This window comes from Ictidomys tridecemlineatus, chromosome 10, assembly GCF_052094955.1.
Source record: "Ictidomys tridecemlineatus isolate mIctTri1 chromosome 10, mIctTri1.hap1, whole genome shotgun sequence".
In the NCBI taxonomy this organism is placed as follows: Eukaryota; Metazoa; Chordata; class Mammalia; order Rodentia; family Sciuridae; genus Ictidomys; species Ictidomys tridecemlineatus.
The window spans coordinates 49,545,366-49,570,555 of NC_135486.1; the positions used below are offsets into that span (position 1 = coordinate 49,545,366).

Here is a 25,190-nt window from a genome sequence, read left to right on the forward strand (position 1 = left end):
GTATCAGGGGAAGCTGCCCCCAGAGAGAAAAAGCAGAGTTTCTAGGATATCAAGGTTATATCAGAGGTCCACAAGGTCTTGGAATACTAGGAACCTTTGTATGACTCCATAGCCAACTCGGGGGACCCCAGAAGGCTGACCCCCTGCATGGGGGATCCTACTTTATCAAGCCACAGGCCAAGTGCAGAAACCCAAAAGCTGTCATCTATGCAAGAAGCTAAAGGCTGACCATAGGCTGACCAATCTGTATCCATGGCAAGAAGAGGTGTTGTTTTAGGGCTTCAGAAAACCTCAAGACAATGGGAGATGAAGATGGGGAGTGATGACCAGCCTCGTCCAAGGGAGGCTTAGAGTCGATGTGAAGCTGATTTAGCAGAAACAAACAAACAAAAAGACTCAGATCCCTACTCCATCCTGGAGAACTGACTCTTCTAACATGCCTGGGTCTGACAGTAAGAGATGCCACTGTGAATGATCAGTCCCCTAGGGGCAGCAAGGAGGCTGAGCTGGCATCTGCAACTGGGGGAGGTGAGAGCGGGAGGAAGAATTCTGTCTGGCTAGGCCACTAGGAGCCACAGCACAGGAAGGACCTCTGGGGCCAGGCATTGCAGCTGACTTGAGGCAGGAGGCACTACGACAGTGGGTTGCAGTACTGGGCCCCAGGACCCAGGGGAGCAATCACGTCAGAGCAGACTAACCCGAGTAGGAAAGGACAGACAGTGGAGGTGTGCTTTTCTATCTGATAGACTCCCAACAAAAACCCCCAGGACAAGCTGGGTCCTTATTTGTCATTTTCTCATGCATCTTCAGAAACACAACCTTACAAATTTTATATATGTCCAGTAATAAAATATGCCTGTCCCCACCTCCATTCAGCCAAGGACAGCAGCTCAGCCCCTAGGGTGAAGATTGCTTTATGTGGTATCTGCAGCCAGAGACTCCTCAGTCCATTTGGGTAGGGTGTGGGGGGGTGGAAGCTGGGCCTATGCCCCCATAAAGATAGTCCTGCCCCACCCCTGGGCCCTGCACCAGTGCCTGCACAGGGTGACCCTCACAGAGCAGCAGCATGGTAATGCCACACACATCTGAGAAAAAGGACAGGAAATTGAAGACACAGTGAGGGACAAAGAGAGGAGTTTGGTGAATCCACACTGCAAACCAGATATACTTCTTCCTCCAAAGGTGGCTCTGAACTCACCTCCTCCATGGGGCCTTCCCAGAGTAAGTGCTACGCCAGCACCCCTAAATCCCTCCCCTTTGCTGCCCCAGCCCTACACACATGCAAGCTTAGGGAAGGTGTGCACTTCCTTTCATCTTTTTTTCATATGCTTCCACCATTTGTCCTCCAGATTTCTGGAGATCAATCCAAGAACAGGGGACTCTATCTATTTCTCCCATTGACTTCTTTATCCTGCACAGAACGCTCAAGCACACAGTGAGCTCTCACTGTGGGTTCACATGACTGAATGTGGCAAATGCTAAGACCTGTCCCCTAGGGAGTGGGGATGCATTACAAAGCCTGCATTCCAGTGCTATTTCTATCTCTTCTTCTCAGGAAGAGCCAGCACCTGGAAAAATATTATGGACTTGATGAATAAGAAGTTGCCATCCTTAATATGTAAAAAAACTCTGTTAAATCAACAAGAAACTCCCAACTACTGCTATACAATATGTCAAAACTTAGAATAGTAAGAGACTGCATACCTCATGTGGATTTCCAGCCACAACATTTCCAATTTCCCTGAAACACAAAGAAAAAAAAAATATATGAGAAAGTTAAAAGCTCAGCTAATAACTAGGTTCTTATGGGAAGTTTTTGGCCCTTCTGAGGAACTGACTGACCACCTGAGACCTGCAATTCCTACTAATAACTGCTTAAACTGAATCTTCAACCAGAATCCCTCCCCTTGGCTGCCCCAACCCTCACCCCTCCCTGAATTTTTCATCAGAGACAAGAGCTTCAAGTTAAGTATTCTTCTAATGGATTCTAGAAGATCTAGCCTGGTGATTTCTGGGGAGTTTTTCCATTACCTTACCCCAGTTATCACTCTTCTCCTTCCTTGGGGACGTGGTTACATGAATCCCTGTTGAAATGACCTTACGGAGATGAGCCAGCAAGACACCACAGCACTATGTGCACGTATGTACCATGTACCTGTGGCCCCTGCACCTGTGTGCGGCCATTTCCCTTGGCTGGCCTGGCACTCAGGCAACCTTAGGCCCCACCTCAGAGCGAAAGGAAACTCACAGGGCCTTGGCCTTCTTCTCGGAGAACACTCTCAAGCAGAAGTCGCCATCCTTGAAGGGCTCAAATGTGGACGGCACCACCAGATACTCCCCAGGGGGCAGCCGAGCACGGCCAGACACCTCCCGCAGGTTGACATAGGTGCCGGAGCGAGTGGAGGGCTGGTGACCCAGGAAGAAGTCCCGGCCCAGGTGTATATCTGTGTGACTTTCCAGCTGTAAGCAATAGGCAGAATCAATTTCTTTCTAAATCCTGAAGATGAGAGCTAAGAGCTGGGTTTTATAGTGCTGATTTAGGGATCATTGATTTTTAACACCACTCTTGAGAATCAGAAAGCCTTGCATTCTGTCATGATCTCACTGTGTATCAATCATCAAATGTATCTGGAGCATCTTCTGGGTGCCAGGCCCTGTTGGAGGCACTGACTTGACTGCTTGAGAGAGGCCGGACCTTTTCTCTCTGAACCTCCCCAAATTGAAAGGTTGAGCCCAGGACCTCTGGTGTGTGCTATTTGGGTAGCTTTCCTCCTAATTCCAATAGACTCTTCCTCTGCAATTATCCCTGTAGATATGACAGGGACCTTCCCAGTACAGACCCAAGACCAGAGAGTGAGCTTTGATCTTGGACCTTAAACACAAGCTGCCAAATGGGCCCCTCACTCCTGGCTACCTGGGGAAATTACTCAGCAAGGTGACTGAGGTGGTCAGGCTGGGGCCAAAGGGGGAGCTCTGAAGGAGGCAGGCAGAGGAGGCAGCCACAGCCAGCCCAATTTGGGGTCCCTCCTGGCCTCTTCAGGGCCTAGTTCTCCTCCCAGAGGGGAAGATGCTCCCTAGGAACCCCTTATCTGTTGTAGGGAAGGGAGAGGCTATTGGTTTGTGGCACAGGCTAATTAGTGACTGCAGAGTGCTTCGAAAACACAGGTGCCACTGTGGTTATTGCTGTAATTAAGCCTCCCATGGCACTGCATCTTTATGATCAATCTTCATCCTGATGTCTGTGTCAGAGGGCAAGTGCTGATAAGCTGCAAGGGCTAAGACTTCTGCGTGACCTGGATCTAGAATACCCACCCTGGAGTGGGCTGTGTCCAAATGTGGTCACTTCTTGAACCACTCGTCTGCTGAACAGGAGAGGAATGTAGAGCCACCTGTCCCCATTGCCCTGGCCAGGATTTCACAGGGATCCCACAGGCAACCCCTGCTGACCCAGCAGTCACAGTGCTTGATATTCCTACTGAAAATATTTACACTCTGGGCATAAGAATGCTGGGTGCATGATCAACAAGGTCATGGCTAAGGCCTAAGTGTCATGAGTTATGTGTGTGTGTGTGTGTGTGTGTGTGTGTGTGTGTGTGTGTGTGTGTGTGTTTCCCCAGTGTGGGAATGAAACCCAGGAACTCATGCATCTTACGCAAGTGCTCTACCATTGAGCTACATCTCCATCCCTAGTTAAATGTTATTCTTGCCATCCCTGAAGATAACAAGGGGGAGAGAGAGAGAGGGCCCCTTCAGAAGAAATACTAAGTAACGTTGAAACGGGGAAGCAGTGGGGAATGAAATTGACCAAATTGTATTGTTCTGTTGTGTGCACTCACAAATAGGTAACAACGATTCCTGCTATTCTTATTTAATTATAATGCACCAATTTAAAAAAGAAGAAGAAGGAAATGGAGAAGCAAACTCTAATTGGGTTGAGCTGGGAAGGAGGGAAGCTGAGTTCCAGGGTGGAGCAGCTTAGAAAAGCCCTGTTTGGGAAGTTGGGGTGGGAATTGGAGACACTAACACAAGCGCTGGATCCCCTCTTCCTACCAGGAACCTCCCCCCCCCACAAGCTAGGGCAACAACATCCCTGACCTTAAATATTCTCTCAACTTGACTCAGGAGCAAAGGGACAGGAATCCAGCAGGTTTAACTGATTGTGCTTCTCAAAGTGTGGGCGCAGAGCAGAATCAGTATAAGAAACCTAGGGGCAATGCAAATTACTGGGCTGGACACCTACAAACCAGAAACTACTGGAGTGAGGCTCAGCCACCTGTGCTTTAGCAAGCCCTGAAGGGGATTCTGAGGCAACTTCAAGTTTGATATCCATTGACCTAAAGACTCACTGACACTTGGAGAACACAAGATCCACAGGGTCACACTGAGGGAACCATGAGATGCTATGGAGGAAAGTTCCACTGCCTGCATGTATATGATCCCTCACTCATATTAATGGGGCATTTCTGATGGGAACCACCATCAACTTGATTTAACTCAGGTTTGGTTTTAATTGAAGTAGCAAAGACGTGTTTGCTCTGAATCATCCATATGCCCTTGTCTGTTCCCTCCATAATAAAATGCATTTGTGATCCAAGGGCAGGGTAGACCAGTAGTCTCTAACACTTTATAGGCCTGGAGTCTGTGAATATTGCTCTTGTTGGTATATGTTACATCACTGGACAAGCCTGAGAACCTGAAAAGGCAGGAGGAAGGCTGCAACAGGGCGGGTACACTGCTACATAGCGAGTGCAACTGACTCCAGAGTGGAATAGTGGGTCTCAGCCTTGACTGTACATTGGAATCACATGGGTCATTCACAAATCTATGATGCCTGGATCCTCCACCCCCACCCTAGAGATTCTGATGCAGCTGAGCTGTGGTGTAGCCTGAGCATTGAGACTCTTGAAGGCTCTTCCAGTTATAACCCAGGAGACCATCACTAGCATGTGTAAAGGCCTCACTTTGCACTGACTGCGTTTCACAATGAGTCATGCAGGTTTCCTCCCAGGAGTGCTGCCTGAGGCTCCTGCCTTCAACTAGCGAGTGGATGGGATAGCCTGGTGAACCTGGGATGGCAGAGGACATTCTGGATAGAGGTGTGACACTGAAAACATGGCCCCCTAACCCAGCTGGAAATTACTGAGGCTCGGGAAAAGCAAGAGAACTGAGAAGATAAAGTTGGTAATTCCTTTTCTTACCAGAAATCAGAAAGCATTTATTTCTGTTGTCCAGGTAAATAGGAATCTAAGTTATACTAAAATCATCTTGTTTAGACCAGAACGTCAGACACACAGGGGCAAAGATCACCTCCATTCCCTTCCCAGGAATCCTGACCGGTGGGAATGGGCTCATCTTTACCCACGGTGTCCATGACGAGGGCTACCAGCTCACCGGATCAGTGAGTCCACAGGAGAACTGGCTTCCCTCATAGGAAGCAGATGGTGCTGGGTACCTGTCCCAAAGGCAGTCAAGCTCTTTCTTACCAAAGGAAGGATGTCTCGGTCAGTACAGTACTCACATACCTCCTTGGGAACCTACAGGACAGAAGGTAAAAGCAGGTTACCTCAACCTAGATGCCCTTCAATAGATGAATGGATAAAGAAACTGTGGTATCTACACACAATGGAATATTACTCAGCATTAAAACATAATAAAATATAGCATTTGCAGGTAAACAGATGGAGTTGGAGAATATCATGCTAAGCAAAGTAAGCCAATCCCCAAAAAAACAAAGGCCAAATGTTTTCTCTGATAAGTGGATAAGGGGAGGGAGGGGATAGGAAAGATGGTGGAATGCGATGGACGTCATTACCCTAGGTACATGTATGATTGCCTGAATGGTGTGACTCTACTTCACATACAACCAGAGAAATTAAAAATTGTGCTCCATTTGTATACAATGAATCTAAGAGCATTCTGCTGTCATGTATAACTGATTAGAACAAATAAAAAATAATTTTTTAAAAAAAAAAGCAGGTTACTGAACAGCTCAAGAGCCTCCCTTTGTGCTTTTGCATTCCTCCCTACAGGGGAGATGATAGATTGTAGATGATAGATTTTAGTAGCTTTAGTTGGTGCATAAGTGAGAAACTAGTTAGTATTTCTAAGTCTGGACAGTTTTTAATCAATTTCAAGGCCATTCATAAACTACTAAGTGCTAGAAATCTGGGGGTGGAGGGCAGGTTCTACTTTTCTATTTTATTTTCTTGTGTATAATCTACAAAAATCCTAGGTTCTTCAAGAGTTAATAAAACTTCAGGCTTAAATAAGAGCTGACATCTTCTTACAAACCTACATACTTGGCTTCCCAGATCAAGGTCCTGGCCAGAAAAGGGATCTCACTCATCTTGAGCCATAATTTATCTTTCCCTTGGTCATCACAAGTGGCCCAGGAATAGGCATGTGACCCAAGTTCAGTCTATCAAAAAATTCTCTAGGATTTTTGTCACTGAAATTAAGAAAAGGAGCCCCTTCCCTTATGCTTGTGATATTACAGGATAAAGACATCTTGTCTGGGAGAAGAGCACCCACAGTAAACAGGAGGTGTGGAGAGAAAGAGTCCTGGTAGCACCCAAGTCCCTTGTCCCAAGCATCCCTCTCCTTCCCTCAGTCTGGTCATGAGGTGATAAATTCCTTTCTTACCAGCTTAAGAATTGGGCTCTCTTAGTTACAACTGCAAATGTTGACTCCCACAAGAGATGAGTCTCAGATCCAGAGTAGAAGCCCTGCCATGTGCTAGGCTAGAGAAGAAGACTCCATCCCCACGTGTCCTTTTCCCTCCTTCTTTTCTATCACACAGGCTATTTGGACCAGAAGGGCAGGGCAGGCATTGTTGGTGGCTAAGGTCAGTGGGCAACTGCCTACAACTCTGAGAAACAACAAAATGAGGGAAAATCGGGACCAGCAGGCATCCATTTGTCATTGGCAACAGACACGGAACAGTCTGGGGTCACTGTTTCCTCCTTTAATTTTGAGTTTAAACCCAAATCATCCATGCAGAAGCTCTGTCTGGGAAAGCAGAGCCCCCCCACCCCACCCCATGGAAATCTCTCTTCTCCACTCCAGGCCTGAAAGCAGGGGCTTTTCCCTCCCCAGCAGGGGCTTCCCTAACTACTTTGGCAGTCTTTTCATAACAACTCAACCACTGCAGCTGCTATCAATATGCTCCAAATCCACCCCGCCAAGAGTCACTGGGCAGGAACTGAGCCAGGCAAGTGCAGCGAGACAGAAGAGAAGGCCTTAGCCATTGCCCATGGAGGGATGGCAAGAGACAGCTATCTAGGAAGTGCAGGATCCTGAGTGCAAATGACAGGCCAGCCTGGCAGGAGGCTGTTGTCACTGCAGGAAGATGAAAGGAGGAAAGACCAGACAAGCAGGGCTCTTTAGCCTTCAGGGATTCCTGGCTGCTTTTCAATAGGTGGCAGGTTTTTAGCCTCAAACTAGACTCCAGTTTCAGACAGTTAAGGCCAGAGAAGGAAGATACATGGATAAGAGTATGGCATCCCCAAAACGCCAGCTACTCTACAATCCCAGCTGCTCCCTGCAACCCCAGCTGCTCCCTATAGCCACGGCTACTCCCTACATTCATTCCCTCAATCTAATTTTAAAACTGCTTCTGTTCACAAATGTCAGGCCTTAAATTATGTGCCTCTTATAAGAAGAAAGACCATGGATCACACACATGAGAGTATTTCATAAGCAGCTATAACGTGATGCCTGAAGAACTGGCATGCTTTATGTATTATTTATGAATGCAAATGCTATATCACACAATGCTATCATGAAACGAATGACTATGTAAGGTAGACTCAATAGATGGAGAATTGGAAGCATTATCTCTGAGTAGCTAGCTCACCCTGCAGCCAAGTCTGCTTACTCTTCTCTCTCCAGAACCCTGACTTTCAAGCTGTTGAGATGCACATGGTATTCCCTCAGGCTAGAATGTTCTCCCTGCTGCACCTTTGAAATCTAGGAAATCTTTTGAGGCTCTGATCAAAGTCTCCTTCTGCATAAAGCTGAGGATCGCCCAGCCCACCTTGTTGGTCACAATCATAGCTGATTATAGACTTGCCCAGTGGTGTGTGTCTGATTTTCCACACTAGATGGTAAGTACTCTGAGGGCAGTAACCGTGATATTCCTGTGTGTCCTCAATTTTCATCTCCACACAGGGTATATTGTAGATGCTCACTAAAGTTTGTTGTATTGGCATGCATATAAAAAGTATCTTCTTATGTTTTTATGCCTATAAGCAATGATTCTGGTTTTGTAATATTTACATTTTAGGTGAGGCTAGAAGAGCTGATCAGGAGTAGAATTGTAATTTATTTATTTGCAATTCTTTATCCTGCCATTAAGCAGTAACTATTCCATATACCATCCCTCCAACACGTAACACACACACACACACACAGTGTAAGGCCCTAAGTTCTAGAATATGAAAGATAAAGGGGTGGAGGAGGATGGTATGAGTTTGGCAATTGCACTTTTCTTTACTGGTTATAGCACTTCTTTTTCTTGCATGTTGGGCCATTGGACTGCCTATCAGCTTTTGGTCTTTTTGATTAAAATTATTATTATGTTTTTATCCCAAGAAAATCATTTTTAACAAAATTATAAAAAAAAAAAAAACCACCACAATCACCATGAATCCCTCTGGAATTTGTTCTATGGAGTCTTTGCCTGTATGAAGAAGTAGATTCCAATTTGTTCCTTGCTGGGTCATCAAGACCGAAACATTTTACTTTAAAATATCTGCGAGGTTAAGTTGGCAGAAGCGTGGTTACTAGGGGAAAAAAATTGGCATAGTGAGCCAGCCACAGGCTGAAGGCCAAGAGCTGTACTGGTTGTGTTCCCCAATCTAGAGACATCAGAACCCAAAAAGGCTGTGTGTCCCCAAGCCATGGTCTGTATGTTCCACAAATGTCTCCAGATTCCCCATGGTGAGAAGAAGGGAGTTTGTATCTTCAGCTCCCAAATCTAACCTTCTCCTACCTAGTGGTGCCTATCATCCACTATGTGACCTCAAGTGCCTTTTGCCCCCATGTTCTTCTGTCTCTTAAGGTGTCTATAATAAGCATCTAATAAACAAATTTTCACTGAGTTTTTAATTAACAGGCAAAGTTAAGGAATTGCACATCTCAGTGCTAACAACAGAGACTTGAGCCATAGGAATGAATCTCTAATTATGGAATTCAGGCCTCAGTAAGGCCATTGGAAGAGGTATTAGGAGAATAAAGACAATGCTCGATTAGGAATATTTAAGCAATAGAATATGCAGTCTGATTATGGGCCAACACATTTAGACCAAAGACATGAAGTTTACAGTAAATAAGAACCCAACTCTTCAATACCTGGTAGATAGCATAGCCGATGCTAAGCATGCCCTGCCCTAGCTTCTTCTGTCGCCTGCGATTTTTCTGCATCAGACCCAACAGCACCGTACAGCAGGGTTCACCAACTCCCTCCTCCTGATCTTCATCTACCTCGTCCAAATGGATTTTGAACTGTGGATTAGTCCAGTAAGTGGCTAGAAATCGCCCAGTAATGGTGGTTCCATTGTTGGGGGGTGAGAAGATGGGAAAGAATAAAATAAAAAAAAAAGAAGAATCTTGATCATCCCATTGAAAGCATAACTCTGGCCAAACCATGCCTGGTGAGCAGGCCCCAGAAAGTGTTTTTTTAAAGGTGGTCAGGCACTTCTCCTCCCTCCTTCCCACACCACACATGAGCAGACTCATCCCACAGCACTAGGAAAGATTGCACCTGTCCATTTCATCCACCCAAGCATTCAATCGAAGCCAGCCCTGCTTGACTGGGAATATTCAAGTTCCCAGGATCCTGGGATTACCCTGGGCTGGGCTGGGAAGTAACCTCTAGGTCCCACTGGGGAAATAGTTAATAGCTCCTTGTCCCCAGCTCCTGGACTGTGGGGGGAAAAAAATCCCAGAGGAAGGGAGATCTCGTGAGAAAAGCATGTCTGAGACAGAAGAGGACAGAGTCCCAGAAGAGTCTAGCTACCAAGAAGAGCTCCCCCACACAGCTAGAAAGCCATCTGACGGGCATATGCTCTTCCTCAGAGAAGACCCCAGCTTCAACAGCCCGACGCAACCCTGAGAACAAATCCTCTGTCCTCCAGCCCAAGGACCTCATGATGGTAACGGTGTTGCAGCCCATTGATAAAACACACTCCCTTCAAGAGAAAGTCATTTAATCATGCATGAGGAATCATGCAATTAAAAAGCATTTGTACACACCATCTATGGATATTTAAAAGGAATTCTTCATTTCAAAGATGAAGTTAATTTAAAACAAAAACAAAAAACTCTCTGTTTGGTGACTGCGCAAGCCAAGAGGCACAGAGAAGTGAAAAGGATCATCCAAAGGCCCACAGCAGCAATTCTATGACAGTTCAGAGCAGAAGATAATTGAAAAGGATCAGCCTGACAGGTGTCTCTAGGCAAGGGCCTCAACAATTTCTGATAATGATGTGCCCTGAGGGGACAAAGGAGTGGGAAAGGGTAATTGGTTTTTGAACTCTGTTTCGGTTTTATTGTTGTTGTTTAGATTTGGGTTTTTTGCATCCTCTAAGTGAGGAGCCAACTCCATTAAATAACAATAGCACTCCCAGGTGCTCAAGAGCCACTGGTTATTTTTTTCTTCACAGTATTATTCAATTCCACCTTGCCAGAATCTCCACTTCCAGATTTTTGATTTGAGGCACAAGTGTATGGATTTTAAAGCCAATGATCTGTAGATTCCAGGGGAGATAGAAAATTCGGTAATCTTCTATGCTTACATCGTTACCAAAGGGCAAGAGCAATCCATCTCTTCCTGACAGCTAGTTGGCAGCACAGATGGGATTATGATTTGGTACAGACAGATACCTTGGGCACCCCCTACAGTTCTGAGCTCCCAAAATGATCCATGCGAATTTCCTCTACATTCTCTAAGAGCTTGCTAATGGTGAGCATATTTTAATTTCTCCCAAATGCAACATTACTGCAATCCCTACATTTTTGTTTACTCCTTAACAGTACTGTAGGAAGAGAATGGGCCATAAAGATAATACATCCCATTTGTATGACGCTACACAGTTTACAAAGTGCTTCCTTACACGTTCTGCTTTAAGATGCTCACTGAGACCCAAGTAAGGTCGAAAGTTAAGAATTATCACCCCATTCTGAGGATCAAAAAACTGAAGCTTAGGGAAGGGAAATGTCCCTCCCAGAGTTCACAGCTGTTCAGCTAAGCAACAGGGCCAGGACTACAGACTCCCCTCATTCCTGTCTGCCCAGCATTCTGGTTTCTGCCACCAAAAAAATAGGAACTCTGGTTAGATAAGGATGGAAGAGAGACCTTGTCAAGACCCCAGACCATATCCACATGGGATTTTATGATAATGCCACTTCCTGCACTGAGCTGTGTGCTGAGAACAACATGACTGGCCCCACCCCTGAGCATACCCGCTGAGTCAATCAACCCAAATCAACTCATCAACAGCAAACTCAGCAGGGAGTGGGAAAGGGGGGGTTGTTGCAAAGTGAAGAAAGTAGGTTTAGCTTTCCTTCATTTCTCCTTAAGAGATGTGGAGTCATTTTTCAGAACTTCTTCATCAGGTGCTGCTTCAGCAGATTCAACCTAGGAGGAGCCTATACATGTACATATTAGTGATCTTTTTGTGAACCAGGGAAGACTACCCCCCTTTAATAAGATCAGGATCCAAGTTAGTGTAGAAGCAATGGTTTGCACCAGGCTCTCCTGCAGGCAAGCCCCAGTGACTCCTATAAGAGTGCAAGGTGGCCACACGCATGCCCTGTGTGTGGCCACCCCTGACCTCCACTGTCTCACCCTTCCAACTCTGACTCAGATGCCCACACAGAGCAAACCAGATACTCTGTGGAATGCCGCCTATAGGAACAGCAGCTGTTGGGCTGTGTTCCTCTAGCAGGGAAGCCCAGGAGAACAAAAGGTCTCAGCCAAGAGCAAGAAAGCAGTTAGTAAGAAGCACATTCTTTGGAGGCAGGAGCAGCAGGGCAAAGCAGGTTTGATTTGAACACACAGAAGCTGAGATCAGGCCACCCATCCTTGCTGCCCTGGCCTCTGAGCATGAGGACAACCAGGGCCTCTAGTCTAAAGACCTTATCCCAAGATTAACATATGAAGTCATCCAGCTCAGGGAGGACCAGACAGGCAGCGCTCCACCTTACCTGGGTAGTTCTGGCAGCCACCTGCAGTGGAACCCCGTGTCCAGCGGCCATTGAACAGCACCAGGTTCCATTTGTGCACCTCGTCACTGCTCAGAGAGTCTGGGGAAAGGTTGCAGATCTCCAGGCGGGAGAACTGCTTTAAGAAATCTGAAAATGACATCCTGGGGGGACAGAGGAACCGGAGGACTCTCAGTCAAGGGAGCTGGGCTGGAGGGGTGATTAAAGGGACACCCACTAGCAGAGTCCTGTGAGTGGTCTCAGAGGCTAAGGGCTCACTGACTCTGTTCAACAGTCCACTGATAGGAACAAGCCAAGGTCACCATCCAAATTCCTCTTTGTGGTTAGCATCTCAGCTCTAGAAGAACCCCACTTGCAGACCTACCAGCCACACAGAGTCAGGGCATAAACTGGAAGAGCCCCTGCCTTTGTCTAGGCTGGGTTAAGTCTGAGTCCATAGGAATTTTCTTCCTATTTAATTCTTAGTGATGTACAGCGTAATTTCCTCTAACTCCTACCATAGACAAAGGGGATCCTTATCATCTTCCCTAGCCTCCAGCAAAGGAAGCCATCCAATTGTGAGGGTAAGGCGAATCTTAGCTCTAAAAAAGAAGAAGTAGAGCTCTCTGCTCATTGGAAAGGCAGACAGGCTTGTGGCTTAAGGCCCAGATATCTTGATCTGGGTACTTTAGATATATGAGTAAAGGTAGAATTATACTAGAGCAAAAAGGGGGTGAAGGATGAAAGACACCAAGCCAGGTGCAGTGGCGCATGCCTCTAATCCCAGCAGCTCAGGAGGCTGTGGAGGAGAACTGTGAGTTCAAAGTCAGCCTCAGCAATGGTGAAGCTGAGCTGGGGATGTGGCTCAGTGGTGGAGTGCCCCTCAGTTCAATCCCCAGTACCCAAAAAAGAAAAGAAAAGAAAGACACCATGGCCAAGAACCTTGTCACTTTCCTAAAAGACCTGGAGATGGGCTGTGCCCACATCAGAACTTGGAATGGACTCACAACTAAGAGGTGGCTAAGTAGCCTCTTTAAAAAAAAAAAAAAATTATTAGTTATAAATAGACATAATGCCTTTATTTTTAAATATATATTTATTTTTCAGTTGTTGGTGGACACACAATATCTTTATTTCATTTTTACGTGGTGCTAAGGATTGAACCCATTGCCTCATGCATGCTAGGCAAGCACTCTACCTCTGAGCCACAACCCCAGCCCACAATACCTTTATTTTATTTGTTTATTTTTATCTGGTGCTAAGAATCAAACCCAGTGCCTCACACATGCTAGGCAAGCACTCTGCCACGAAGCTACAGCCCCAGCCCACTAAGCAGCCTCTTACCAGAACTCTCCATCCTCAGCTTTCCTGTCCAGCTCTTCCTTCTGCCTGGGATCTATGTAGTTCCATTCAGGTGCACTGGAGGGGGCAGGGGTGGAGCAGAAGTGGTCATTCCTGAGGGGCAAGCTATTTACTGCATCAAAAGAGCCCCCTAAGGACCAGAAATGGGGTCCCAAAATACAGCAGGTAGATGGACAGGCTGGACCATAAGGGTGGAACTACAGTCTGGAGAGGACATGAGACCATGATATGGGCACCAGCAGGTGACCTTGAGCATGCAACAGAAGCATTATGGACCTGCTCTAACTGTCACTCCCTGAATAAGTTTTGCATTTTCATATAGGATACCCGGGTCCCTGGCCACAAGAATGAGGAAGTCCGGGAGAGGAGATACAAGGGGCCCAGTGACAAGAAGGGCAGGCCCTCTAGTATCCTTTAGTAAGTTGTCATTCTGGCTCATCTGTCAATCTGGGATGAATATATTCTAAGAAGGTCTGGCCAGCTTAGGGTACATGGATATGGTCCACTTTCTAAGCCTGTAAGAATAACTATCAGGCCCAATTTCATGGCAGCTTCCCTGAAGGAGTGTCACCCTGTGAGGCCTCCTGCTGTTGACCTTTCCTTGGCAATATCCATATACTTTGTTTAAATGCCATCTCCAGTTTACCTGACATTTCCAAAGTCAGGTTTTCCTGAAATATGTATGCAACATCTAAATAACTGAGCAGTATCAAGATCCACTTAAAACACACACACACACACACACACACACACACACACACACACACACACACACACCCTACCTCTTTCCTAAATATTTTCAGCAAAACCCAACCCCTTCCTGCCCCAGCATAGAAGCTGAGGCACACCCAAGTTCAGCATCCCCCAGATCTGGCCTCCAATGCCCCAGGAATTGTTTAGGAGAAGAGTTTAGGAGAGTTCTTAAATTCATGGAAACACTCATTGAATCAGAATAGATCTTGGAATGTGCCTATTATAAATAAAGATTAGGAGACAAGTTGGAAATTTGCAGATCTAAATCTTCCAGTTGGTTTTTACAAACTGGGGAGAAGGGGGACAAAAATTTATCTAGACATTGCACTGAGTTTAGGAATGTCATTTCAGAGATCCAGCACCCTCCGCCAACAGCCAGTAGGTAAGTATTCCGAGCTGGGTCTAGCTGGGAGAGCCTCCGGGACTTGACTCCACTTACACCCACACCCACTCCAGCCCTTGGGACTTTCCCACCCTGTCAGGGATTGAGTGGCATCAGGGAGAGGAGATGAAGTCAAGCAAACCCTTTTGACATCTTTTGAATGGCTTTTGGTGAGAACGGATAAAACTTGAGGTTTCTATTTCATTCAGTCATGTCATTCTTTTAGGGCAGATGGCAGAATTGAGGTTTTGGGGTGTGCTCAGTGTTAGGCAGTGGACTGGAAACTCTCATATAGGAAGCCCATCTTGCGTCCCTTCCTGACAAAGGCCTGGAGGAAAGTTCTGTAGCTCTGAGAGATAATAAGCCATATTATCCTTAATTAAATGTGATAAAGCACTTTCCTAAGGCCCTGTGACATCACAGAATATGGACAAAGGGTACACTCAAGGCTTAAGGATGTATTGGGAGAGGATAGGATGGTGACAATTCTCATTTCTAGTGGCTCTTTATTAATAAGATTTGTGCATTGTAATTCATTCCCCAGTACCAGCCTTCCTCCCCTGGGCCAGCTGTGCTAACTTGACAGAAAGCACACCACGCCTTCCCCATCCTCCAGTGTCACAGAGACATCGATTCCAGGACACAGCTGTCCCGGGATATCACCGTTTCTGAGTAACTTCCCCTCAAGCAGAAAGGCTGCCCTCCAGTCAATGATCAATACCCACCCAGGTCATGAGCTCATGGGGTGAGCAACACCCCCATTCATCAATGCCTGCCTTGGGGCCATGACTTCCAAGATCAAGTTTCATTTTCTCAGCATCATCATTTCCTTTCATAGCTGAGGGGCTTGGCCTTTTGTCAAAGGAACCAGTGTTTGTGGAGTGGAAAGATCAGATTGTGAATGATCGATTTGACCACCACGGTGTAGTAGGTAGAAAACAGGTAAACTGTTTGGCACTAAGCAAAATTCAATGGAGCTGCCCAATTCTCAAATGCCAAGTCAGAAATTCGGAATTACAGACTCTGCTTTTCCCAGCCTGGAACCACTTAATACTCTTCTGAACAGGCTGAGTGATTTTTGGACAGTAAGTACTTCAGAACTCACTATGATGTTGGTCTCATTATTGTGCTTCACAAGACACTTCTCTGTGGAAGGAAGTAATACTGGGGGAGGTAAAGAGGAACCTACTCATCGCTCCAAGCTCCCGTCCACTCCACTTCGCCCCATGGATTCCTGAGTCTGATCAGCTTCTCTGGGCAGCCACGGAAATCCACCTGCAAGGTCCATACACACAAAAGCAATTACTGCCTGCCCTGCATTCATGTGTGCACCTGGAAGGATTTGCATGAAATTTTTCAAATGTCCCTAAATGACCACACTTTTACTTTCTTTTAACAGGTGCTTTCAGGCTTTGGCCAAGTGTTCTATTTTTCACAATTTGAATAAGAGTGAGCTGAGTACAAAATCAAGTTCATGTCTTCTTTAACTTGGATTTAGATTTCATGGTTGACTAAGATTGACTCTGTTCTTAATATATGAGACATCACGGTACACCCTCTGAACGAATAGCACAGCAGTTAATATTCATTAAGTACATATGAACTAGGCACTGTGCTGAGCATTTCAAATGCATAATTGCCTCACTTAAATCTCAGAACAACCCTGTGAGGTGGGCACTATTATTATCTTCATTTTGCAATTCAAAAATCTGAGACATAAAGATGCTCAGTTTTCCAAGACTACTTAGCTATTAAGTGGTAGATGCAAGACGAAAACCAGAAACTGTGTTGCCAAAGCCCAAGAGTGGGGATACCCATTGAATTTTTTTTCTTCTTCTTCTTTTTTTTCTTCTTTTTAGAGGCCATTGGGAAATTCAAAGCAAAACCAATTTCTCAAAGATTTAGCTATCTTTAGCCTAGGTGGATGTATCTTAGTTGCATGGTGTCTATATTTTCCATTGTAAACCCTCCAAATGTTTTTGGAAGTAGTCAGAAGATAAAAAAAAATAAAATTAATGAAAATTATAGTCCAGGCTTTCAACTAATTGTGTTAGAGAACGAGAAACACCTGCTTGCCTTCTCATTAGTATAGCCCTTCCTAAAAATGGAAGTGGGAATTTATCTTTTTTTCTTTTAGGGATCCTATGCATTTCCACTGTTTACATAAACAGACATCTTACAATGAGTATAGAACCTGACTGACAATCTCTACAACTCTTCTGGCCACATCTCAGAAGAGAATTTAACTAGAACTCACAGAGATGAAGGTCAGAGGCATTAAGTTACCCATCCACAAGAGGGTAAAAATCAGAAGGGCCTTCGTAATGAGCAAGAACTAAGGGCACATCTGTGGCATCTGTGCAGCAAGGTGACCCCTTCTCCAGCAGGGCAGGAAACACCAAAGCCAACTCTAAACCTCTTAGGTGACCTCCTGTCTCTTCTCTCAGATATGTTCTGGATTTGTGGTAACCACATTTCACATTACCTTCCCCTCCGCCACCTAATTTTACCTCTTCAACTCCAGTAACAGAGTATGCATGACTCTTAACCAGCTTCTGGCTGGTGATGGCTTCTGCTTCAGCTGCACTGGAGACCTGGGTTGAGAAGAAAGTCAGTTAAGATAGCTAACCTGAATGCTTTGGTGTCATCTCTTTCCAAAGATACACTACAAAGCCAGAGGGCCCCAGTGTGGAACTAGCAAAGCAATGAGCCTCAGGTAAATACAGCCGTCTCCATTCAACGCTCTTTAATTAAGCCAGGCAGGTGCTATGTGGCTGCCAAGCTGGGAATCTGACTTACCAGTCATTCAAATGCCAGCAGCATTTATTCTCTGTGAGTATCCCTCTGCTGCCCAAAGAAAGCTATCCATTTTGGCAGCAAGAGAGAAAAGGAAAGTAGGTCTGCTCTCTTTGACCACCTTGAAAGTCCAGACAGGCAACCCTCCTGTCGGGGCATGACACCTACCTGGTTTCAGAACCTCTTTCCTTTTTCTTCAAGGAACTCCAAGTCCCTTAAGTATTATAAATCACATTCATTTTCCCAAATCTCAAGCTGATTTAGCAAAAAGAGAGTAACAAAGATAGAGTCTAGGATCCAGGGAGCAAGACTGTGTTCTCAGGGCAATTCCTGCAATACTAAAGAGGTTCTACCAGCAAGGGAGAAATCAGGGCTCCAATGTGATGAACCCCAGTTTCTATCCATTACTTAGGTCTTCGCCAGCTCACATGTGCTGTGCACACCAGACTTGCCCATTAAATCCCAGATTCTGTCAAAGCTTTCCCAGGCCTCTCCCTCCCTGTCCAGTCCCTTCTCGACCACACCTGGGTAGAGGTAACAAAGAAAAGTATCCTGGCTCACATCAATGGAGCAACCCAGGAGAGACCCTGCACGGAGGGCTTTTCGGATGATATGGTACAGATTGGTAGGTGGCTTCTTCAGGTCATAAAACTCGGAGATACCACCTGTGAAATCCTCAAACCCTTCCATTGTGGACCCTCCAGCAAGAGCCTCATAAGAACCATTGAGCCTGTTGGAAAAGAAAAAAAAAATGTGCACCATCCACAGCCATTTGCAACCCCAGTAGAGGACTACAAGGGTCGAGGGAAAAAATAATGTTTTGACATTGTGGTCTGGAAGGTCAACAGGGGCCCTTTGCCAATTTTGACTGTGGGTCAGGAAGGGACTTAGGCCACTGTTTCACAAAGTCAGCTAGCATTTCACTAGCAATGGATCTCACACAACTTCTCTCCAGGCTACACACTCTTTTACAAAGCCAAGGGCAACCCTTCCACTGGTGACCCCAACCGCTTAGTTTTCTGGAGGTTTCTAGGGAACAAAGAGAACCCTCTCTAAAGACTGAAAGGCATCTGCGGAAGCTCACTTAGGGAACAGGACTGGAATGGAACTGGGATTGCAGAAAAAAGTTATCAGTAAATAAAATGAATTCAAAGAAGTAGTCTTTGAACATTGAATGCCAACAAGAACAATGGCTCCTGAGGAAATGGTGGAACTTTGTTGATTTTGGTACCTAAGTACGTTTATTTTCTTCTTCATCATCATCACAATCTCTTTAAAAAAGTCACATGGGACTAGGATCGTATGTAGCTCATTGGCAGAGCGCATGTGTGAGGCACTGGGTTCGATTCTCAGCATTGCATATAAATAAATAATTTTTTTAAAAAAACTCACATTGCCCTAAAATAAATGGGGTTTGAAAGAGAAAAAAGCTAAGACCCAGAGAGGCAAGGCAGCAAGTTCATCGTCCCCACATTCCCATGGGACAGAGCTGAGATTTTTAAGCTCCCAGACCAAATTTCCATTTCTCTTCATTCCCGAGGGATGCTCCTCTGGCCCTTGGAGATCCAAGTGCTGGGGAAGACTTGGCTATGACACCCTGAGTTTGGGGAGGGGAAGCAGGTGTGGGAGAGGACAGGTGCCCCACTTACTTGGCATAGGCTTTCTCCAAAAGTGCGCTCCAGAATTCATTGCCTTCTTCAGAGTGTAGGAAGAGCAGCTGCCCGTTCTTGGTGGGCAGCCTGTCGTCAATGACCACCTCCACCCACTCTCCATACTGCCAGAACTGGGTGTGGGAAAGCACAATGGCTGTTCATACAAATAAAGAAAGGGAGTCCCTTTGGTGTCCCTCAGATGGGAACACTGTGCTGCCAGAGATCAAGTATCAGGCGTTTCATGAACCCCAAGCTCCTGAAGAGCAGCATTTATGTCAGATGAGCCAGGAAATATCTAGTTCAGTCTCTTGAGTTTGTGCTTAAGAGAACTTTCACAGCATCACCCAGTGTGACAATGGGTGACTCATTCACTCCTTTCCTGGTCCTCAGTCCAAAGCGCCTTCCTCAAGGGGAGATGGGAAGGAGATAGAGGCATGGATGATTAGATGGAGGTACTAAATAAATGGTTCTCCAGCTTAAGTATACATGCACTGAAATCACTGGGAGGGATTGTTAAGCATAGATTACTGGGTCCCACCCCCCAAAGTTTCTGATTCTATCTGAAGTGGAATCTAAGGATGCGGAAAGTAGTGACAAAGGCCAGGAGCAAAGCACAATACCTGAAAATGAAAGATGCCTGCATAGTTCTTCTGGAAGGTCTGGTCCCTGGGGACCACCCGGTAAAGCAGCTTTTCATTCAGGGTAAGAGAAGCAATGGCCGCCAGAAGCCAGCAATCACCTGCACAGCATCATGGAGGACACAGACTGGTCAGACAGGGTTGGTAGGGTCTCTGGTTTCTCTGACTCCCACTGCCCCAGTCACTCAGAGACCACGTCTGTCTTAGTCTGTTCTTGCTGCTATAACAAAACACCTAAGACTGGGTCATTTATAAAGAACAAAAATTTAGTTCTCCTAGTTCTGGAAGCTGAGAAACTCAAGATCAAAGCACCAACAGATTCAGTGTCTGATGAGGGACTGCTCTCTGTTTCCAAGATAGCACTTCATCTCTGAGTCCTTACATGGCAGAAGAATGGAAGAGCAAAAGGGCCCATCCCCCTTCAAGCCCTATAAGGGCACTAATCCCTTTCATGAGGGTAGAGTCCTCATGATTTAATCACTTCTGGAGGCCCCACCTCTTAATACTGTCACATGGGGATTTAGATTTCAGCATATGAATCTGTGGGGGACTCACACATTCAAACCACAGTGACATCACACAACTCCCTTCTAAGTCAGGTAGTCAGATTATCTTCTCTCACATGTAGCAATCGGCTCCTAGGGTCTCACTGAGAGCTGTCTACACAGATGGGGAAATTCTCTGCTCCTTCCTATCACCACTCCCCTCCCACACATGCTATTTCACATCTCCTAGGCACCCAACCAGTGCAGTGGGAAATGGAAAGAAAGCAAAAGGGAACAAAAATGAGTCCCTTTGGTCCCTTATTGGCAACTTTGATAAATTTGGTTGGGGGATAGGGGGGACACTGAAGCTGTGTAGCTAGCCCATAATGTGTGCATGTGAGTGAGAGTGTGAGAGAGAGTGTGTTCCTTGCCCCTTGGGGCCTTGGGTAACAGGCATTGGCTCTGTGTGGTCTGTCTAGAGCAGGGTCCTTTTATGTTTCAGAGTTCACCGTGAAAGCGTTGATGGTTGCTTTTAACACTCTTGAGATATTGATTAGCATTAAATCATCATAATCTGAGGCAGAAAAAAATAAAAGTCAAGAGAGGTTAAAAATCCTGGCGCTTGCTGTTTGTCACTTTGAATACTTAAGTAAACTCAAGAACAAACAGAAAACCTCTTTCTGGGCAAGTCAGGACCTCCCAGGCCAATGGCCCTGAGTGGCACTTTCTGGGAAGGTGTAATTGTCCCTTAGTGTTGATTTCAAACAATTAAGAACAGGTGCCAGATGTCGATTGCTTACCTTAACATCCTATGGGGGACCTATCATCTTGCTCCTATTTATGAATATGCTTATTGCACACCAGCCTCTGGGTTCTCAACGTCCTTAAATGAACTTCTCATCATGTGAATGAATATTTCATCTTAATGGCCCAATGCTGCCTCTTTTCAGATTCACTGCAGATCCCTAGCCCTAGAAGTCTGGGGTTTGGTGAATGAGTCCCTGTTTTGCCTATTTTTATTTGTCTCCACTGGCTCCAAAATCCAGCCATGTATCCCAGCCTTCATCTTTTCCATGGAAAAAAGTCTGAACCTTCTCTGTGTGTCTTCAGATAGAAGAAGACGGTTCAATGTTCTGGAGGCCATCCAGGTCCTTATCTAATCTATATTTTCTTTCAACCCTATGGTCAAAGTTGCATGCATGCTCCAGGTGAGGACAGAACTGGTTTTGTTTTGTTTTGTTTCTCAGATTCAGGTTGTCTATGCAAGTAGTTAGTAAACCATGGCCCCAGGAGCCACTTCTGAGGATCTGCAAAATCCCCATCACCAGGTCATCCAAGAAATCCTTTTTCTATCTTACCTTATCTTTTTCATTGAAGAAGCTCATTATTTGACCCCAAACTAATTTCTTTCCCCCAACCAGTCTCATACCTTCAATCAATTTCCTCTTTCTCTCTCCTCTCACACACACACACATACACACACACACACACACACATTTAGTTTTTGAAGGGTTTTCTGACCCAGGAAGCAACCTCCTCCTGCCTCCCTCTTCACCAAGTTCCTCTTTACCTGATGGCATCAGAGCTTCAAGGTGACCCTAGAGATAGAGTTGGTATGGATAACAACCATGGCTTCTGTTGCTTCTTACCACAAAAGTCTTGAACAGGGCAATACCTCCTTAAAAAAGCAACTTCTGCAGAGTGAATGAAATAACATAGTGTCCTCCTCCTTCCCCACTCCTCTCAACCCAGATTGCATCCTATGATCATCCTATGAGCATGTCGCTCCTCTGCTCAAAAACCTGCAGCTGACCTCTATTGCTTAGGAACAAAACTAAAACCCCTGACAGGGCATCCAGACCCATCACAACACAACTCCACCTGCATCTCCAGTCCTTCTCCTTTATAGCCCCAGCATGAATCTAATCTCCCAGTCAGCCTGGAATATGCACAGAAAGAGCCCTGGTCTTTTTCGCTGTCCTGCTTTTTCTCATTTGTTCCCTCTGTGTGCAATCTTAAAGGATAAGCTGCAACTCACCAGCTGAATCTTACCCATTATCCATGAAGCCGGCTCCGAAGCCTCTCACCCTCCAGATAAAAGCCATCTCTTATTTTTTTGTGTGTGTCCTAAAGACCTTATTTAACCTTCTGTTGCACATTTACCATGAATTGTCTCAGATGACAGTTAAAACCCAGACTGGACTCAAAACTGCATTCACATATCCACTCCTCACTGGTAAGTCCCTTGATCCTACCCTGGTTTTCCTTTAATGGCCTCAAACCCCCCCTTGTCAGAGCTCCCCAGCACTCCCCAAGGTCAACGATGGCATCTGATCATTTCTTTCCCATTTCTCTCTGATCTCTTCTGCAAAGCAGGGATGTGAAGTCCATAATTGTAGCCTTCCCAGAAGGTGACTGACATATAGTGGGAACCCTGTGAATACTTGAAAAATTTTTAAAAATAAGCAAATGAACAAACAAATTGATGAATCATAACATATATTGCAAATCTCCTACAGCACCCTCCAACAGCTCCTTATATACATTTGCACCTTAATCTCGCGGGTCTGGGGTCCAGTGAGGACCTGCATTGAAAATGACAAGTTCCACCTCTCCAACATCAAGGTACTTTGGTGTCTAAAGCTCTGAAGCAAAGGGAGATAAATAAGGAGACATGAGTGCAGATGCACAGTCCTCTGGGCATGTTCAAGATGATGGCTCTACAACATCTCTGAAGCAAGCAGCTCCTCAAAGAGCCCACAGCAGCTGTACAGCCTTCTTTAATGGGTGTGGCCCCGGCTCCCTTCTGATGTGAACTGGATTCTCCCAGTCTGAGCTACTTCTAACAGCCCACCCAGAACACTCCTGAGACATCATGATTCAAGATGCAGCAACAAAATATCCCTTGGATGCTGACATCAAACAAGGCTGTCCAGCCAGGGGAGAGGTTAATTTTCTCTTCATCTACCTCATTCCTGACATTTCACAGCCTTCACCAGGCTGTTGCTGCAAGCAGAGGCCCTAAGGAGATGCTGTGGGTGTGTAGACATTTGGATCTCTGCCAGTTACTATGTAACGTGTCAGTGGATTGTCGGGACAAGACACTTTTTCCAAGGAACATGTCCAGATGAATGTGTTCCCCTTAAAAGGGTCTTCTTGGGACAACAGACACTTATTCTGTCACTCAAACAGTTTAGAGACTTGTTTGAGGAACTGCTTCTAAGCTCATGGCACATTAGGGGGCTCTTCTCCAAGGGGAAACAGCCTTGATCTTTGGGCATAGTTTTACTTTCTGAAAGCAGGCAAGAGGATTTGGGATCCAAGTTTGGTGGCAAATAAGATAGACCAAAAAAATAGGAAATATGGACCAGTCTCTCCTCCCCAGACACCCTTCAGGTAGGGCTGGCCATGGGGTAGAGGTTTTACCCATGAGCTTTAAGCAGATGTCTGAATTCAGGAAAAACATCTAATTTCCTGAGGAAGTGGGGCAGACTAGCTGATCAAGACATTTTGCCCATTACCCTTCCCCTTTCTTTCCTCCCACCTAAAAAGTCCACCTTAGGCCTGGACATCACACAGCCACCTTGCAATCCCAAGGTTACATGTGCAGGATGACAATCAACACACTCGGGAGACTAGAGTAGAAGCACAGTGTGAGCCAGGTCTCCAAGGACATGAGCTACGTAAGCCCTGGGCTAAGCGCATACAGACTCCTTGTTATAAAAGAAAAATTAGCCCTCTATTAGTTCAAGCCACTAGCAGCTGGGTTGTATGCTGCTTGCAGCCAACATTTTCCTAACTGATCAAATGAGAATGACTATGAAGGGATTTGGTGTGTCCCATAAACAGGTTCAGAGAAAAAATTCCACGAAAGGAGCTCTTTCTAAAACGATGGAAATATGCCGGACACCATGGTGCGTGCCTGTAATCTCCACGGCTCAGGAGGTTGAGGCAGGAGAATCACAAGTTCAAAACCAGCCTCTGCAACATCGAGATGCTAAGTAACTCAGTGAGACCCTGTCTCTAAATAAAATACAAAATAGGGCTGAGGATGTGGCTCAGTGGTCAAGTGCCCCTGAGTTCAACCTCCAGTACCGCCCCCCCAAAAAAAGAAAAAAAATGGTGGGAATGGCAGCAGTTGAAATACACACATTGTTCCATGCACTGGGTTGTATATATTCTGGGGTTACTAGAAGATCTGGCTGGGAATACCTGTATCTGCTCTCCAAAGAGGGAGGGTCACAGCATACAGCGCTATAGAACATAAGCATTTGCATATGGGACCTCAAACAGCTGAAGCAGGGAAGAAGGCTGCCTAAGGAAATCCCAGGGCTCCCTCCACCCCCCAAAACATATATATGCTTTGCAATACAGAAAAGATGCTCTTCTAAAGGACATAGATGTCTTAGTTGTTTTGTTGTTGCTATAACAGAATACCTGAGACAGAGGAGTTTACAAAGGAGATGAGTTTATTTAGTTCATGGTGCTGAAGGCTGGGAAATTCAGATACCAGCAAGTATCTCATGCTGCTTCAACCCATGGCAGAAAGAAGAAGAGCAAGTGGGCACAGACAGAGGAGAGAAAAGAAAGCCCATCTCCTGCAATAACTCATTCTCAAGAGAAAGCCATTAATCCTTCCCTCTTAATGACCTCTGAAAGGCCCCACCTCCCAACGCTGTTACACTGGCAAATAAATTTCAACAGGGGCCTTGGTGGGAACAAACCCTCCCCAACCACAGCAGTTAGAAAGCAATTCTGAGCCTATATTGGTGTGTGTGGGGGGGTGCACAAGTGGGAAGGCACACAGTGTCAAGGAGAAGAGAAGGAGGAGTTTGGATTGAGGCACCTGGGATTCCTGTAGCCCATCTGGGTGGGACTCACAGATGAGATGGAGCAGCAAAGACTGTTCTGTCCTTTA

At 45.7% G+C, this 25,190-nt stretch overlaps 1 protein-coding gene across 1 annotated transcript in view; it reads right to left on the bottom strand.

Moving 5' to 3' along the window:
* The window catches only part of Capn8 (calpain 8), a 76,752-nt gene that overhangs the window by 14,905 nt on the left and 36,657 nt on the right, over nucleotides 1–25,190 (bottom strand). Inside the window, exons 3-13 of the mRNA XM_005326512.4 lie at nucleotides 19,770–19,888; nucleotides 19,147–19,280; nucleotides 18,059–18,227; nucleotides 17,212–17,295; nucleotides 15,891–15,976; nucleotides 13,549–13,623; nucleotides 12,208–12,368; nucleotides 9,352–9,527; nucleotides 5,523–5,534; nucleotides 2,249–2,460; nucleotides 1,705–1,741 (exon numbers count right to left, since the gene is read on the bottom strand). Coding sequence (XP_005326569.3) covers nucleotides 1,705–1,741; nucleotides 2,249–2,460; nucleotides 5,523–5,534; nucleotides 9,352–9,527; nucleotides 12,208–12,368; nucleotides 13,549–13,623; nucleotides 15,891–15,976; nucleotides 17,212–17,295; nucleotides 18,059–18,227; nucleotides 19,147–19,280; nucleotides 19,770–19,888 — 1,265 coding nt within the window. The remainder of the gene's footprint in view (nucleotides 1–1,704; nucleotides 1,742–2,248; nucleotides 2,461–5,522; nucleotides 5,535–9,351; nucleotides 9,528–12,207; nucleotides 12,369–13,548; nucleotides 13,624–15,890; nucleotides 15,977–17,211; nucleotides 17,296–18,058; nucleotides 18,228–19,146; nucleotides 19,281–19,769; nucleotides 19,889–25,190) is intronic.